This window comes from Enoplosus armatus, chromosome 18 (assembly GCF_043641665.1).
Source record: "Enoplosus armatus isolate fEnoArm2 chromosome 18, fEnoArm2.hap1, whole genome shotgun sequence".
Classification (NCBI taxonomy): Eukaryota; Metazoa; Chordata; class Actinopteri; order Centrarchiformes; family Enoplosidae; genus Enoplosus; species Enoplosus armatus.
Window position 1 is genome coordinate 13,798,254 of NC_092197.1, and position 17,492 is coordinate 13,815,745.

The 17,492-nt window shown below is 45.2% G+C and overlaps 3 protein-coding genes across 3 annotated transcripts; 1 reads left to right on the forward strand and 2 right to left on the reverse strand.

Annotated features, from left to right (window-relative positions):
- Nucleotides 1-609: 609 nt before the first annotated feature.
- Nucleotides 610-2,665, reverse strand: pgam2 (phosphoglycerate mutase 2 (muscle)). Its single transcript, XM_070924447.1, has 3 exons — nucleotides 2,189-2,665; nucleotides 1,756-1,936; nucleotides 610-1,098 (listed from the first exon to the last, which is right to left on the reverse strand). The coding sequence occupies exons 1-3, from the start codon at nucleotides 2,603-2,605 to the stop codon at nucleotides 929-931; spliced, it is 768 nt and encodes a 255-aa protein (XP_070780548.1). The 5' UTR covers nucleotides 2,606-2,665; the 3' UTR covers nucleotides 610-928.
- A 3,794-nt stretch (nucleotides 2,666-6,459) lies between these two features.
- On the forward strand, nucleotides 6,460-9,065 carry nefla (neurofilament light chain a). The gene is made up of 4 exons (XM_070925099.1): nucleotides 6,460-7,500; nucleotides 7,630-7,754; nucleotides 8,109-8,563; nucleotides 8,746-9,065. Exons 1-4 carry the CDS (start codon nucleotides 6,460-6,462, stop codon nucleotides 9,063-9,065), a joined length of 1,941 nt encoding a protein of 646 aa, XP_070781200.1.
- Nucleotides 9,066-13,483: 4,418 nt separating this feature from the next.
- nefma (neurofilament medium chain a) lies at nucleotides 13,484-17,254 on the reverse strand. Its single transcript, XM_070925219.1, has 3 exons — nucleotides 16,196-17,254; nucleotides 15,208-15,332; nucleotides 13,484-15,071 (listed from the first exon to the last, which is right to left on the reverse strand). Exons 1-3 carry the CDS (start codon nucleotides 17,252-17,254, stop codon nucleotides 13,484-13,486), a joined length of 2,772 nt encoding a protein of 923 aa, XP_070781320.1.
- Nucleotides 17,255-17,492: the final 238 nt, after the last annotated feature.

A 17,492-nucleotide genomic window follows, 5' to 3' on the forward strand; every position in this document is an offset into this window, starting at 1 on the left:
GCCCGGGGTTCAAACTTGTTACCGCAAAGGTCATAGCTTCTGATTTACATCACCTCCATACTCATCAAACCATTCAGTGATCCTTGGTGTCCTGTAGATGGAGGCATTATCGTCCTGAAAGAGACCACTCCTAACAGCACAAGTATTCATTATGATCCTCCACTCACTTATTCAAGTTTTCCTTTAATTTGTCATCTGTCTGTTGGTCCCAAAGGACATGACTTTGCTGTTATCAAGACTCCTTTATTTGATAGGTAATTGCTTAAGATTATTCTTCTCCTGTGTGCTTCTCAGTGTGATACGACTGTAGGGGAGGACAGGACAGACATGCTCTCTCCTGCATCATGGGAAAGCTGCCAGGATGAACCCACTGACTTATCTCTCAGACTGTGTTTCTCTCTCTCCTCCCCCTCCTCCTCCTCCTCCACTCTACCTCCTGGATAGGATTTCACAGCACCTTTGCACTTAGCTGAAACCACTTATTTCCAAATGGGAAACTGAAGAAGAATAGGAGCAATAATAGATAAGGATGACAATGTAATTTGAAGAAATAAACAGGAGAAAGAGACACGAGATGATAAGGAGAAAAAATTATACGAGACACAGGCCTACATAAAAACATGGTTTGTTTATTGGTGCCAGGGTGGTGAGTCCCTCAACAAAGGGCTTGACCACAATTTAAAAGGGCTGAGTGATGTGTGGCTGCGTAAACTGTCTGTCTGCTTTGATTGACAGGTCATCCTTCTGTCTGTCATTTAAACAAACAGGGCTAATGTACTGAAAATGGCCCGTCTCCAAAAGAACCATTAAACATTTCCCCATTGGAATGGACTACAAGGATGGACAAATGGACAAGAGGAAAGGTTTGAAGGACGAAGGGGAAACAGTCTCTTATTTTCTGCCTCCTCACGGAGCCTCCAGAGCAGCCTTACTTCTTGGCTTTGCCCTGGGCAGCCACGGCCTCCATGGCCTTCTTTACGGTTTCCTCATCGCCGAGGAAAGACATGGGCTTCACAGGCTTCAGGTCTGCGTCCAGCTCATACACGATGGGGATTCCTGTGGGCAGGTTCAGCTCCATGATGGCTGCATCAGACATACCTGGAAAGACAGTCAGATAGACAGGCAGATCAGCAGACAGAACAGAGAGAATGTAACTGATACAATAAACGGCTGTCTGGGGCCCAGCTAGGAAGACGGGATTTACATAATGAAAGTAGTCAGCAGGGAAGGCTTTCTTTATATTTAGATTGCATTTTAAGTATGTTTGATTACAGCAATCTGTAATTTATAATCTAAGAAACTTTATCTACTTCTTTCTCCCATCCTTCGCCTAGACACCTACCATTCAAATCTGACATTTACTGTAACCTTCGAGGCTGTCTGGCTGTATAACTCCCTTATCCATGTCTGGCCACAACCTTTCTACGTAAAGGTCGTGACTGTAATGGGAACCAAGTTTATGACCCTCTCCCCTGTCCCTGAGCACTAGAGTCCCCGCATGCTATTTTTATGCACTGTAATCCACAACTGTGTGTGTTTGTGTGTGTGTAAAGACAAGTGTCTGTCTGTGATTATTTAGGTCTTGGCCTTGTGAGCAAATACAACAAAAGCTGTTTTCAAACCGAAATATTTGGTTAATGTGGCATTTTGTGGATTTTATAATGTCAACGTTCAGCTCTACCTTTCACTGCAGAACTTTCTTCATCTGTTTTTTTCTTTTGTAAGCTTTGTCCGCCTACAAACTGTAATGCTCACCCTCTAAGTGCTTGACGATGCCACGGAGGCTGTTGCCATGGGCAGCGATGATAACGTTCTTTCCTGCCTTGATTTCGGGGGCGATGACGTCGTTCCAGAAAGGCAGGGCACGGGCGATGGTGTCCTTTAGTGACTCACATGTGGGCAGCTCACCAGGCTTCAGATTCTTGTATCGCCGGGACTGGAGGTAGTAAGAACAGTGGAGGATAGTTTACTCCCACAACAATAAACAGAAGTTACATAACTGACTGATAAGATAGTTGAGCAAACACTGGAGCACTTGAAAATGATTTTTTGCCAATTGCTGCTTTAATATATTAATATAATATATTCTGATTGGTGTTAATTAAGCTGCTCTTTAGGGTAGTAGTGAGAAAAATCATATTATATATATGTGTTGCTTTCTCTTCTCCCTCAGATTTAGTTGTCTCACCTCACTGATGACTTTGTTGTAAGGGTGGTCCTTGTCCATGGGTGGAGGTGGGATGTCAAAGGAACGGCGCCAGATCTTCACCTGCTCCTCGCCGTGCTTTTCAGCTGTCTCGGCCTTGTTGAGACCAGTGAGGCCTCCGTAGTGACGCTCATTCAGACGCCAGGTGCGAATCACGGGCAGCCACATCTGGTCTGTGCCTTCCATGATGGTCCACAGGGTCTTGACAGCACGCTTCAGCACGGAGGTGTAGCACACGTCAAACTTGAGGCCTGCATCCTTGATAGCCAGGGCTCCACGCTTGGCCTCCTCTACACCCTTCTCACTGAGGTCGGCATCGAACCAGCCGCAGAAGCGGTTCTCCTGGTTCCAGGCGCTCTCACCGTGGCGGACAATAACCAAACGATGGGCAGCGGCCATGCTTACAGTGTGTCTCCTGAGTTTATATACTAAACAGCCCTTCTAAGTTGTGCACACACACACACTGGTTGACCAACAGTGAGCCCGAGCCAGCATACCACACTCTTTTTATAGCAGCCTGGGTAGTGACAGTGCATAGCAGACAGGCCTCCTTTACTTTCCACCTGTGAGAGGCATTCATACTCTGATGGACATACAAGCCCCGCCAATGGAACCAGACCTCTGCTGGGCTGGTGGGACATGTGGTGGCTGGGAAGGCCAGGGGTCAGATATTAGGCCAAAATAGCAACATGACTTTTAAACTGAGATCTGTGGAACAAAAGTTTAAAGATCAGAGTTGGCTGCATAGAGAGGCAGTTCCATCAGTGAGAGAGAAACTGCAGCTCATTACGCTGTGAAGAGTTCATATATTAAGTAAATATTTGGACACGTTTTGTGTGTAACAATGATGATGAGGCTTATACAGGTCCACTTTCAACACTGTAGGGGAGAATCCATGTTGCCAAGCACAGCTGAATTAACAGTTGCATACAGTATGCAACAAAAATGATGCAACTAACTGACCACCACAGCTGCAGCTACTTCTCCTACGAATAATAACCATTGTTTCTTAAATTTAGGTGAAAATGAAGAACAGGGTAGAAAGTTTACAAACCCTCTCTGACTCCTGACTCATAAGCTAGATAAATCATCTCATCTTAAGGTCCCTCTGTTAAATCTTTAACAGGCACAGGACTCAGAAGTGTTATTTCTATACATCACCTCTAGGAGTTGCTCTAGTATCATTTACACACATCACGTTTTTACATGTACCATGCAACATGTAATACTGTATCAAGTGAGACTGAGGAAGCCTGGGATTTTATCTCAAAGGTACATGACTGCAAAGCAAAAGATCAAACTGCTGCCCTTTGATAGGAAGACCTGAGTTGAGAAATGCCTTGTGTTCCACCCGACTGGAAATATTATATGCCACTGAGACAAATAATCGAAGCCAAACATTCTGCAGTATCCTTCATGTAATTTAATGTTGGGAAGCAGAGATGCACTCAAACTTACAGGATAGAGATAAAAGTGCTGATAAAGCTTGGAACCTACAGTAAGCCGCAGAGCCATAACTGAGCTGTCAGGCAAAGTCATTGTCTCCTGCCTTTCCCAATCAAATCATGATCCATATATAGGAAAACAAAGAGAAATACAATAGTCCCAAAATATAACATTAATAGAATTCCAGGCATAATGCCAAGCCGCATCCTGCGACCATGAAAAGGGGTTAGATTAAGAATGATGCTGCAGGAAAACGCTGCATATGTGCCTTTTTGTGGCTGGGTTATTCTCATTTTATGGTGAATTGACGTTAATAAAATTAATATGAAAACACAGTTTTCAGTGCAGAAATAATGGAGAATTAATACCTAGCTGCTCTAAGGAGCCTTTTAGCCTGTCACACTGTTAAAGGAGTTTGAGTTCTCAGTAGGCCAGGCATCTTGTTGCACTGGGTCCTGGTACATTGTATCAAACTGATGGGCTTTTTGTATGCCTGTGGACCTATACACCTCTGTAGGCTAAGCACTGCATGTGAAAGCAAGCCATGAAACTGATTGCTCTGCAGCTGCTTATTCATAATGTGTGATGTTACATACAGAACATGTTTGTAGTGTTTGTTTGTTGTCTGGCTGAATGTTATGTCATGTATGTGATATTAAAGCTAATTTTGTTGTATGTCTGGTAAATGATAAAGCAGGCAATATTATTTATGGTGGCGGTATATCTGTGTATCTGTCAGCTTGTTTTTATGTTTCCTGCCCCCTAGTGGCCTAAAGGGGACTCATGTGCCTTTAAAGTGTTGATAAATACTACTCATAAAGCAAGCTATTTGACTTCCCCACTATTGCCACCAAGCAAGCATGTGCCAATCCCTGTGAATCAATGGTCCTCTACATCACAAACTTTAGATTAACATTGTAACTGCCACCACTTAACTGTAAAATGGCCCTTAGTGTTATGTTGTTCGGTGGGTAGCCTGGACCTTGACGCTAATAGCATGAATTAATTAATTAACAAGCAGCAACCTAGACATTAGCCCTGTAAGTGAGTTGATTCGTTTTTGAAAGAGAAGTTAATGGTCTGCTTTCTCTCCTCCATTTCTCCAGGTCCTGTAAGCATCTTGTCTGCCAGAAAATGGCCTCGGTGCAGATTGTCAGACTGCTGTTAGGGTGGGAAAGAGTGTACACAGGGGAGTTGTGTGATCACAACTGTTACGATGACTCAGCCTGCAGCAGAGTCCATGCAGCTCCCTCTGAAGTCCCCCACCTCTCACTGCCTGCCTCACTTCTGTTTGGGCACAGCACTGTCTGTAAGTACTGGGGGCCTTTGCTGCATAGGCAAATTACTGGAGCGTTCACACTATGGATCATGCACATACACACACACACGCGCAAAGATGCATATGCACAACTTGCACACACACAAAGATATTGCTGAAAAGTACTGCAATACACTTCATTTATGCATGGAGCTCGAAAGCAAGATGAATTTCCCAACATAAACTTTCACTGAGCCACTGCATACCTGCACACACACACACACACACACACACACACATACACACACACAAGAAAAGAAAATGCATGTCAGCAGCTTGGTGTAATTGACCTGCCAGGGTGTCTGTGCTGCAGATGAAAGGGACTGTTAGTCTTTTATAGGATTGAAAGAACAACATGACAAAAGACAAAAAAGGCTTTTCTTTCACTGATAGAAACTTTTCTTTCAATAATCACGAATATCTCTTTTTTTAGCAAAGGCATTATTACTTAATGAGTGATTATAACACATATTTAAATACTGTAAATGTCTTGTGAGACTGGCACAGACAATGCAATGTTTTCATTACATTTAAGATTGTAATAATTCATGCATCTATACATATATAATATATGCTGTTAGTAAGATCCTTTTGCAAAGTCAGAAAAACATAAAGGAAAAAATAGACGCAGCATGTATTCACTATGAATTAACCAATTCCATAGCAAACTTATTGATGGACCAAGAAATAATGATATATTTATGTCTCTTCTGATTGTTACTATTTTATTTTTAGTCCCACAGGTTTGTCTGCTCTATATTGGGTCTTCATGTGACCTCTTACCTTCTGTTTGGTGGGATTGTATCATTGCAGGTCTTTTGAGGCCGTGGCTGTAGTTCTGCTCTCCACCAGAAGGAGAGATGCTGTGTCACGATTGTTAAATCAGGACACCCCACCCCCCTGTCCTGCAGCGAGGATAGCACAGTATGTTTAAGTATGCTTCAGCCATGCTTTTGCTCTATAATATATGGAACTCTTGAACAATGGAACAAAATGTTTCACAGTTGTGGTCAAAGTCCAGGTTCAAAAAGGCGATGTGCTGTGTTTCTTGTTTTGTTTGCATTTGTGCTTTTGTTGCACCGTGAAGCACACTGAATAATCAGTTTTATTAGAAATGATCTTATCTAGTAACTTGGTTGAGTTTAACTGTCAATGCCAAAGTCAGAACAAGATAAACAAATCATTCTATTCTTCTCTCTATCTTTAACCCTCACTCATTTCCCTCCTACACTCATTCCCATAGTTCCTTTCAGTCTCATTTCTTGCCGTTGCAGTGTAAGCCTATCGAGCCTGCAATGTCAGAGTTTGGGGAAAGCGCTTGCGTCAGAGCTCACTGTTCTGCTATAAAAGCACAGGCTGCTGCAGCAGCAAGCAGTCGAGGCTTAAACCTGAGCCCTGCATACACCTCCACACACGCACACACACACACACACACACACACACACACAAAGAGGAGAGGGAGAGCAGCCTGTCCTCCCACCACTCAGCCATGAGTAGCATCGGATATGACCCCTACTACTCCACTCCGTCGTACAGACGCTGGTATGTTGAGGCTCCCCCTCGTGTCGTGACCAGAGGGAGGACCCACTCCGTCTACTCCTCCCATGCTTCCCCGCTGTCCTCCTCCCGTCTTCAGTACTCCTCTCCCGGCCGGGTGCTGCTCTCCTCCTCCTCACAAGCCTCTTCTCTGGAACTGGAGCTCAGCCAGGCAGCCCAGATCAGCTCAGAGTTCCGCACTGTGCGCACCCAAGAGCGCAGCCAGCTGCAAGACCTCAACGACCGCTTTGCTGGCTTCATTGAGAGAGTGCGTGAGCTGGAGCAGCAGAACCGCGCTTTGGAGGCAGAGCTGCTGCTGCTGAGGCAGAGGTATAGTGAGCCATCCCGTCTCAGAGCGCTGTATGAGCAAGAGGCCAGGTCCCTGAGAGCAGCTGTGGATGAGGCCAGGGCAGAGCAGCAGGCTGTGCTGGGACAGAGAGAGCGCCTGGAACAAACCCTGAGTGCCTTGCAGGGTCGATATGAGGAGGAAGTGCTGGCTCGTGAAGAGGCTGAGGGCAGGCTGATGGAGTCCCGTCGTGAGGCCGACCAGGCTGCCTTAGCTAAAGCTGAGCTGGAGAAGAGCATCGAAACTCTGCTGGAGGAGCTGGCCTTCCTCAAGAGGATCCACGAAGGCGAGGTGGCTGAGCTTCAGGCCCAGGTCCAGCTGGGCGTCCAGGTGGCGGTAGAGTCTGAGGCCGCAACTCCGGACCTCTCTGGGGCTCTCAGGGACATCCGGTCCCAGTACGAAAGGCTGGCAGCAAGAAACATGCAGGCAGCAGACGAGTGGTTCAGAGGGAAGGTGGGCTCCATGACTGAAACTGTGGCCCAGCACACTGACGCCATGAGAAGCTCCAAGGGCGAAGCGGGAGAGTACCGTCGCCAGCTCCAGGCCCGCCTGCTGGAGATCGATGCATGCAGAGGTCTCAACGAATCCCTGGAGAAGCAGCTGCATGAGATGGAGGAGAAGCAGAGCGCTGAGATAGCTGCTATGCAGGTCAGTGGTGGTTGTTATTAATTATTCAGATCTTTTGATTTTTGGATATTAACCTTTAAAACTGTTACTCAAGGTTTTCATTTCATGTTGTATGTCTGACTGAAACACTTGCCCTTGTCTTCTATTTAGGACACCATTGCAGAGTTGGAGGGTGAGCTGAGGGGCACCAAACAGGAAATGGCACGCTACCTGAAAGACTACCAGGACCTTCTCAACGTCAAGATGGCTCTGGACATCGAGATTGCTGCATACAGGTGGGAAGCAGTAACAGTGAGGCTGAGAAACCATACTGGATTTCAGAAATTGAAAGGAATCAAAGAGATCTCATTTCTTATTAGTGTTGATTTCAGCATGTTAAAGAGGTGCATAAATATGTAAACATGGGGAGACATAAGTTTTAGTTATTCATAAGGTCATTTAAGGTTTGTTAACATTTAAGTAAGAGGAGGCCACCTTTATTTTGGTAAATTCATTCTAGGATAAAGCCCTAATCTGAGATGAATTAGGACTAATGTGCTTCACTTCCCTCACTTCATATCAGACACCGTCGAGTTGAGTGTTAAGAAATGGCCACTAACTGTATCATCTCTTTTCACCAACCTGTACAGGAAGCTGCTGGAAGGGGAGGAGTCTCGCTTCAGCGTAGGAGTGGCTGGGGGAGTGTCCTCTTTGTACAGCCACAGTTTGTCAGCACCCTGCTTCGCCCGGCCCATCCTCTCCAGCCTGAGCTCCGGCACCTCCTACCTGATGACATCACGCCTGCTCAGCTCCAGCGTCAGCACCACCGAGGGGATCATCTCTGCCAGCCATGCCCAGCAAGCAGAGGCCAGCCCACCCAAGGAAGAGGAGGAGGAGGAGGAGGAGGAGGCGAAGGAGGTAAAGGAGGAAGAGGAGGAAGCGGAGAAGGAAGAAGAGGGAGGAGAGGAGACAGAGGAGACAGAGGAGACAAAGGAGGAAGAGGAGAAGGAGGAGGAAGAGGGAGGAGAGGAGGAGGGAGATCAAGAGAAAGAAGATGAAGAGGAGACTAAGGAAGGAGATGAAGAGGCTAAGGAGGAAGAAGAGGGTTAGTGCATTGTTTTTGATTGTATTCTGTAATTGTGCCATTAAAGGTCAATTATTAAGGTCATGATGACAAATAATAATTATAGTTCTCATCTATTCATACAGGTGGTGAGGAAGAGCAAAAGGAAGAGGTGACGGAGGCCGCTGAAGATGAGGGGGAGAAAGAGGACAAAACAGAAGGAGAAGAGGCCGAGGTTAAAGAAGAAGCACAAGAGGAGGTAAAAGCAGAAGGAGCTGATGACAAAGATGAGGATGCAAAAGAAGCAGAAAAAGAGGAGAAGGAAGAAGCAAAAGAAGCAGAAACAGAGGAGAAGGAAGAAGCAACTAAAAGCGAAGAGAAGGAAGATAAAGCCGATACCAAGAAAGACGACAAAGCCGACGACAAAGAGGACAAAGCTGCGGCGAAAACAGACGACAAAGCTGACGCCCCAAAGGAGAAAGAGGAAGCAAAGGCAGCCAAACCTGAAGCTGCTGAAGAGAAGAGCACAAAGGGTAAAAAGTAAGCCAGTAGCCTCAGCAAACTTCAGTCAAAACGTCAGCTTGATAACCAGTAGAGGCATCTACGCTATCCTCTCAAATCTGCTTGTTAACATGGTGCTCAATAAAACCGTCCAACAGCCATTTACAGCAACAAATCAAGGTCAACTGCTTGCCAATATCCAGAGTAGTCCATAACGGTCTGGCTGCACACTTCCTGATGACTGTAATATGTGTAATTGCTGAATGCCAAAGTGAGTGTGTGAGTTTTTGGTGGTTAAATAAACACCTCTTAAAGCCATGTGTGTCACTGATTTTGAACTTGATGAAACACAAACAAGTCCTGATGTAACTTTTAACACCTGACAAGTAGATGAAGGACACAGATTTAGTTGTTGTAGTAGTAGTTGTTGAGAAATGTGAGCATGTGTTATTCACTATTTCCACATGTTTCTCAGTCGATTAGAGCGATTACAAACAGTAACTTTCCTGTTACAACTATGCCTGACACAAAAACCTCCACAAACATTTTGATGGGACATTCTGAGACTTAGTTGTTGGTGCAACAGGAAAAAAAGCTCATATTAATTTGCGTAAACTATTATCCCTTGTCTTACTTCTACTTGGGGGATGCTCTACACTTGGGAACTCCAGCTCCCATAATGCTAAGCAGGAAGTCTAATGCGTGAGTTACGCAGTGGACTACAACTTGAGCCCTGTTTATTTTTAGCGTCTATATTTGTTTGCACTTTGGCAAATTGGCCCTTTAAAAATATGACGAATTATCTATTCGTAGTTCCTGTTTGCAAAGTACCTGTGGATGTACACGCATCTGTCACTGGATTACTTTGAAACTGAAGAAAACGTAAAAACGTGAGGATTTTCAGGCAAATTTGGAGTTATAAGGAGCGTCTTTTTTCGATGATTTTCAAGCGGATTTAAGGACGTTTATTCGTAATGGACATCGGAGGTATGTGTATCATGTCTGCGTGTTCACATTTGTCTGAGTTGCTTCCATAAGCTGTGTGTTGCTGCTGCAACTGCTGGCTGCGTTGGTAAACTTTATACTTCCCATTGTTTTTAGTACACCTGTCCCTGTCACATCACGCAGTCATGTCTCTCCCTCCCTCCTGCATTCAAAACTTTACTCAAGTAAAGGTGTGTAAGTAGCCTATCATCAGCCAGATTTAAGGTATCAAAGTATCAAAAATAAAAGTACTCATTCTGCAGAAAAATACTACCAGAGGGGATTGTAAAAATGCCATACAGAAAAGCCTTTTCCCATCGAGCAGCACATACCTGGAATACACTCACTCCCTCTCCAAATCTATACAACAGTGGTTACTGGACAATCAACAATGCTCTCATGATTTCACAGTATTTAAAGTGAGACTATGTAACTATGAAACTATGAATACAAATTAAAATAATTACAAAAGAATGCTCACAAATGAAAAGTTGATTCATAAGCAATAAAACGCACCCTTACTCAGTTTAATAAAGCATCACCTGGCCTGGTATGACCTGTAGATTTTGGTGGCTAATATTAGCTAATGTTAACAACTGCCTTTACAGATCTACTTGTGCTACATCTACTGTTACTTTACAGCAAGTAAAACAAGAAGTAAACACGTTATACCTCTTTAGGAGTTTGTTGTTTCCTGCTGGTGAACTAATGGCCAGCAAATGTTACATAGTCTGCCTTTAAACTCAATTAGTTACCTGATATTAAAATGAGCATGTTTAACTTTTGCTGAACAGCGGCCACTGTGGCCACAAGTGGCAATTACAGGATAATGGTAAATGCTAAAACATAGTGTAGCAGTTTAGAGAAGAGTTATGAAATCAATTAAATGACTCAGTAACGCTACAAATTGTATCCAACGTTTGCTAATATTAGCTCACTTTAGCCACCATACGCTACTGGTCATAGCAGACCAAGTAAGGCAAGTAGTAACAGCAGGAGAGTATTGAATTAAGCAGTGTGTTTTACTGCTTATGAATCCAGCTTTTCATTTATGAGCAAAATAATTGGTTTTTCTTTCATACTACATACACATTAGAAATTTCAATCAGATTTTACTCCCTGACACGCCCCTGAAGCAAAGCACCCAAACCTTTGGTGCTGGTGTTAATGTGTCTAAACTGACACAAAGTGACAGATTATCAGATGATGACACACACACACACACACACACACACACAGTAGCTGTGTATGCCATTAGTTACTTAATTGCATGCTTTTACTGACAAACTAAGAGAAATGATGATGATAATGATTACTCTAATGTGAAGGTGTGTTCTGTGTTATTATTCCATTTACGTGTGAAATATACAAAGTGGCACTCATTGAAACTAATTATATCTTGATACAAGTTGACCCATAACATTGTTTTTGCAATTACCTCAAATTACTACTTTTACAGAGACGTGTAGTAACAGTTACTATTCTGTTTCACAAGAGGCCATCCACGCACTGATGCACATCATCCTCTGACACCTGGCATCGCCCCGCAGCTGCTCTGTTATTTTACTCCAGCGAGTAGACATTAACTGTAGACGGTCTGCAGCAGGTATGGAGCACACAGGTTTAAAAAACTGATTACAATCTTTAGACACTGATGCAGTGCTGTTTCTTTGCACCCAGCCTCGCAGCGATAACATCTGCCATCACTCTGTGGGTTTATGTTGCTGTTGACAAAAAAAAACAAAAAAACAAAGCCACATATTTAAAACCTCTTGGCAAACTAGTTCAGCAGCACATTGATTAAAGCTGAAGCTTAACCAGGAAGTTGAGAAATAAATCTTGCCCATCCTTTCAGGGCGGTCCGTCAAACCTTGTCACACTGGTTTCTCCAAAATTAAGTATCCACTAAAAATGTCATGAAAATGATTAATGGCATTAAATTAAAGCCAAGAACTTTTTAAAATTAGATTAGATAAGTTACATCCCTGGTTGATAACCGCATTTTTACTAATAACATTATTGGCAAATTTGGCAAAAATTTAAGATCTGCTTTTGATGATTAAATTAACTTTTAGTCAATCACTAAATCAAAAATGGACTGAACATTAATAATAAATCTCAACACAGCATACATTTATCCAGCCACTTGAACTTCACCTGGTTCAGTGTTAAATCCAAACTAGATATGTCATCTGGAAGAAGGTCCATAGAAAACCTTTACATGTATTGTTTTTTTTATTATCATTAATTTAGTGTTATCTTTTAATATTCATATTGATGCTGTCTCCACAGATTGATGTCAGTAATATTTTGTGGTTGAGATCATTTTTATCTTTTATCTTTATAATTTTTTAAACTTAAAGCCATTCATTTCATATCTAAACCTTTATTGTAAAGCTCTTTGCAGCTACTTTGTAATACTTTCAGCTACATACAAACTCCTTAATGTAACTACTCTAATGTAATGTTTGATACCTGTATATGCAACACCCTAATACATTACTGAGAAATGACAAGACACAATTTTTTTTTTTTTTTACTTCATTATGACATTTATTGAGCAAATGCTGCTGGGAAATCGTTCATGATGAGTAAAGTCATGGGACTGCAAACAGTAGCACCTCATTTATTTCTGTATTTAAATTCAAGTCCATCCTATGCATACAAGAATGCATGTATCTGCGCATTTACAGTGTTTTTTTTTATTATTATTTGCACTCAGGTAAACATAACAGACACTGATAAAAAGCATGTTTAAGGCTAGGAGTTTCTTCGGGTTTGTTAAGCTTTAACTGCTTCAGTTACTGGATGTATATGGTCATGTGTTTATCATATCGCTGCCTGTCTCTCTCTCCGTTGTAGGTTGTGTGTTTGTTTGTTAGTTTCTTTTTGGCTCAGTTGGTATCTTCACGTCAAGTAAGGCTTCTTCAGTTCAGTAGCGCGTATGTCTGTGTGGAGGACCCTCCCGCCCGCCGGCCCCCCTCCTTTTACTTAAACTCAAAAAAACCTCTCAACTTTAACGGCATTCCTCTCACTCTCCCACCCGTGTCACATTTATTCCTTTTACATATGTACTCTTTTTTACAGTGTATTTCTACCATACATACAGGTAAGAGAGGAACGTACTCCCCTCTCCTGAGCTAGCATGCAGAGACCCCCCTCCCTCCCTCCCGTGAGCTCGCCCGTGAACTGCAGAAAGAAAGAAAAAGAGGATAAAATGTCTCTTGCTCCGGACCGCGTCTGCAGCAAAGCCCAATAAAAGCTGTCACTCAACATGCAGGTTTTGAAATTTGTAGCATTTTAAGTTTTGGCTTCTCTCTATGATTTGTTTCGTATGTTTGAGAGTGGTTATCTTTATTACATCGCTCTAGCTGTATGATTTTCTTTGTTATGTTAGTTCTGGGTTTGATTGCTTGTCTTCGCGTCCTCGCCTCTGCCCCCCTCCTCTTCCTCCTGGGTCAGCCACCGGGAGTCTGCTCACTCGGCCTCTGTCACCTGCTTGATGGACTGGGTGGAGTGCTTCTCTGTCTTCTTGGTGGAGACCAGCTTCTCCTGGACCACCTCCTCCACCTCCTCCACTTCCTTCATCGTCTCGGTCACAGTGACTGATTTGGTGACGTGCTTGGACCCGTCCTCTCCGGTGGTGATGGTCTCCACGGTTTTGGTGATCACCACCTTCTGGCTGCCATCTTCCTTCACGGGGCTCTCGTCCACACCGTTTGCGATCACATCGGCCTCTTTCCCCTCGTCCTTCTTCTCTTTCTCTTCCGGGCTGCTCTTGTCTACATCGCCGTTCATGGCAACATCCTTCTTTTCGACCTTCTTGTCCTCTGTTGAGTCGCTCTTCTTCTCTGATTTCTCTTCGGCAGCCTTAGGAGGCTCAGGCTTAGGGGTCTCTGTCTTTGGGGATTCAGCTTTTGGGGATTCAGCTTTTGGGGATTCGGCTTTTGGGGATTCAGGCTTCGGGGATTCTGACTTGGGGGACTCAGCTTTTGGGGAGCTTGGTTTTGGGGATCCAGCCTTCGGTGAGCCCTCTTTGGGGGACTCAGTCTTCGGAGATGCAGGCTTGGGAGATTCAGATTTAGGAGACACAGGTTTAGGTGATTCAGACTTAGGGGATCCAGGCTTTGGGGATTCAGACTTTGGAGAATCAGGTTTTGATGCCTCTGTTTTGGCAGCCTCTTCCTTCTTGGCCTCAGGCTTTGCAGCTTCTGCTTTTGGAGCTTCTGTCTTGGCTACAACTTCTTCTGATTTGTCGTCCACTTTCTCATCTTTTACTTTCTTCTCGTCTTTTTCACTGTCTTCCTTTTTGCCTTTGTCTGCGTCCTCTTTTTCCTCTTTCTCATCTCCGCTTTTGGATGCTTTGTCACTGCTGGCATCTTCATCCTGATCACCGCCCTCCTCTTCAGCGCCAGCTTCCTCCTCTCCTCCGCTGCCGTCTTTGTCTCCGGCCTTCTCTTTGTCAGGAGAGGCTTTAGACTCTGGAGCTTTGGAGCACAACACTGTCTCCTCAACTTCCTCCTCCTCTCCTCCCTCTTCTGCTTCTCCGTCATCACCTCCCTCTGCATCATCCCCCTTTTCTCCCTCATCCTCTCCCTCACCTTCTTCTTCCTTCTCTCCTTCCTCACCACCTTCTCCCTCCCCCTCTTCTTCCTCATCACCACCTTTTCCATCCTCTTCCTCCTCTTCCTCCTTAGTGGGTGCGCTAGCGCTAACTTTGGCTTCAGTGGCGGCTACAACTTCCTCCTCCTCGCCCTCTCCCTCTTCCCCCTCACCCTCTGCTTCCTCTCCCTCTCCTCCCTCTTCCCCCTCCTCCTCGTCCTCCTCTCCCTCCTCTGCTTCCCCTCCGAGTGTGGCAGACAGCTCCTGTGCTATCTCTGCCAGGGCCTCGTCAATGTCGGCCTTTTCGTCCTCCACCCTCGTCTCCTCGATAATCTCCTCCACAAACTTGTGCTGCACCTTAAGTTTGGTAACTTCTGATTTCGGCTTAGAGATTTTGGTGGAGGTGACAGACTGGCGGTAAGGGAAAGTGCTGAAGTGGGTCTCCTCACCCTCTAGGAGTTTCCTGGGGACCGCAAATGTATACAACATGCATTTAATAGTCACTTTCGGTACAGAGAAGAATAGAAATGTTGTAGAATGACTGTAAATTTTATTTTTAAACAACTTTTTTTAAATGGCAAACGCATGTCAGGATATACCTGTATGCAGCAATCTCAATGTCCAAGGCCATCTTGACATTGAGTAGGTCCTGGTACTCGCGCAGGTGACGAGCCATCTCCCATTTGGTGCTCTTGAGCTCATTATCCAGCTGGTGAATTGTCTCCTGAGGGAAAAAAACAGAGCGGACACAACACAAGGCTGGTTAGCTTCCAAAAGCTTCAGATTCATTTATGAAAAAGTCACCGTCCACGGATTACAGTCATGGCAACAAACAGAAGGCTCTAATTGGCCTTACTGCAATTAAATGCTAAATGTTAATTTAGCCCTCTTTTATTCCACATTTTAGGAACTCTGCAGGCTCTGTGCACAAAAGGCTGGTGCTTTAATATATTCTGACGCAATACAGTATTCTGGAGATGTTGAATGCCTCTTTTTTTTCTTTCAAGGGCAGCCTCCACATTTGTCAATACGCCCCCGCCCCCACCCCAGAACCTCAGTGGTGTGATGCAAAGACAGAGCCAATGAAGGCATCGACCCATGCCTCTGACTCAGCAAGACAGAGAGAGAGAGAGAGGGAGAGAGAGAGAGAGACTGCTGCAGTGTCTCCCTTTAACCATTTCCTGACACTTGGAAATCTTTCAAGCTTGTAAAGAAAGTCAGCGCTGAGTGCTTTTAAGCGCAATGACGCCCTCTCAGCGATCCTTACGCAGCAGGGAATGTTTAAACACAGGAGCTCAACCATGTTATAGAAAAGAAAATAGAATCTGTTTTACTGTCATTAAGGAAGTTTGCTGTTTTTAAGCCTCTGAAATAAAAACGACGTCACTGAGATAATATGAAGCAGATTCATTTGACCTATCCGTCATAGTGACAGCAACTCAAACTCCCATATTAAGTTTTAAACACACAAAACAGCATCTGTTAAATCGCAAAAAAAAACATCAAATAAGTATCCTGTCTATCTAATAGCTAAGTTAAAAGTCTGTTGAAACCACGTCCTCTCTTTACGCACGGCTGTCTCCCTACCTGCAGGCTGGCCAGGTCGCTGTTGTGGCGGTCCTCGATGTCATTCAGCTGCCTCTCCAGCGAGTCTTTAGTCCCGCGGACGGACTCCAGCTCCACAGTCTTGGACTGCAGCTGGCGGCGGTAGTCGGATATCTCATCACGGGCGGACTTTATGGCGTCCTTGTTCTGCTCCGCAGCCTCGGTGAGCTTGGCGTAGCGGCACATGAACCAGTTTTCCACCTGCTGCAGGTTCTGGTTGGAGTGGCCCTCCAGCTCGCAGCGGATCTCCCGGAGCGCCTCGGTGATGTCTGCCTTCTGGAGATCTTTCCTCTCCACGGTCACCTGAGACTCCTGGATCTGGGCGATGAGTTCGCTCACCTCTTCCTCGTGGTTGTTGCGGATGAAGGCGATCTCATCCTGCAGCGACTGAACTTTCTTCTCCAACTCAGACTTCACCAACTCCGAGTCGCTCGTGTCCTTCCTCAGGACTCGGATGATGGCCTCTGTCTCCTCCCGGATGCGAGCCTCTTCGTCAAAGCGGTCCCTGAGCCGCTGGATGTCCTCCTCGATGTGGTCGGTGTCGAGCTGAATTTGCGCCTTGTCGTGGTGGATTTGCTCCAGCATCGAGCGCAGCTCCTGCAGCTCCTGGTCGTAGAGGTCGCCCAGCTGGGAGCGCGACACCTGCTTCTGCCGCAGTGCCTGGATCTCGTCCTCGATCTGCTTGTTCTGCTGCTCCAGGTAGTGCACTTTGTCAATGTAAACAACAAAGCGGTCGTTGAGCCCTTGAAGTTGCTCTTTCTCATTAGATCGCTTGTAGTCTCCGTTCAGGATGGAGGTTTGACTATAATCAACGCTGTCGGCGGAGCTGAGCACCGTTGAGCTGTAAGCTCGGGATACCGGCATATTCACGCTCCTCTTGTAGGACGTGGTCATGGTGGAGCCGGGGCTTGCCCGGGACCAAGACTGGGAGCGAAAGCCGCTGGAGGGGGTGCCGCCTGAGCGGCTGTAGCCGTAGCTGGTCGTCCTAGTATCCATACTTCTCCTGAAGGGGCTTCCTATAGAGTCCACCGGGTAACTCATCCGGTCAGACTACCGAAGGGGATGTGCGCAGGAATGAAGGGGGACGGTGAAGGAGGTGGAGGCGTGTGGCGAGTGTGTATGTAGGTGTGTGTGTGTTATGTGTGTGTGTGCAGGTGAGGGGTGTATGGCTCTCACAGCGACTGAGACCTCCTCTGTCTGCTCCTTATATATCTGAGGCTCTGCCGCTAACAAGGCAAGTCCAAGCACTTTTGTTTCGTCCATTGATGGAAGGGAGGGG

What these genes read in the sequence shown, in the direction of transcription:
- pgam2 (XM_070924447.1), bottom strand. Translation starts at nt 2,605, where the DNA reads ATGGCCGCTGCCCATCGTTTGGTTATTGTCCGCCACGGTGAGAGCGCC. An exon ending in ACAACAAAGTCATCAGTGAG is followed by an intron (nt 1,937 to 2,188) that starts GTGAGACAACTA and finishes TACTACCTCCAG; the next exon opens with TCCCGGCGATACAAGAATCT. An exon ending in CATCGTCAAGCACTTAGAGG is followed by an intron (nt 1,099 to 1,755) that starts GTGAGCATTACA and finishes CTGTCTTTCCAG; the next exon opens with GTATGTCTGATGCAGCCATC.
- nefla (XM_070925099.1), top strand. Translation starts at nt 6,460, where the DNA reads ATGAGTAGCATCGGATATGACCCCTACTACTCCACTCCGTCGTACAGA. An exon ending in CTGAGATAGCTGCTATGCAG is followed by an intron (nt 7,501 to 7,629) that starts GTCAGTGGTGGT and finishes TCTTCTATTTAG; the next exon opens with GACACCATTGCAGAGTTGGA. An exon ending in ATCGAGATTGCTGCATACAG is followed by an intron (nt 7,755 to 8,108) that starts GTGGGAAGCAGT and finishes CAACCTGTACAG; the next exon opens with GAAGCTGCTGGAAGGGGAGG.
- nefma (XM_070925219.1), bottom strand. Translation starts at nt 17,254, where the DNA reads ATGAGTTACCCGGTGGACTCTATAGGAAGCCCCTTCAGGAGAAGTATG. An exon ending in GCGACCTGGCCAGCCTGCAG is followed by an intron (nt 15,333 to 16,195) that starts GTAGGGAGACAG and finishes TTTTTCCCTCAG; the next exon opens with GAGACAATTCACCAGCTGGA. An exon ending in ATTGAGATTGCTGCATACAG is followed by an intron (nt 15,072 to 15,207) that starts GTATATCCTGAC and finishes TGCGGTCCCCAG; the next exon opens with GAAACTCCTAGAGGGTGAGG.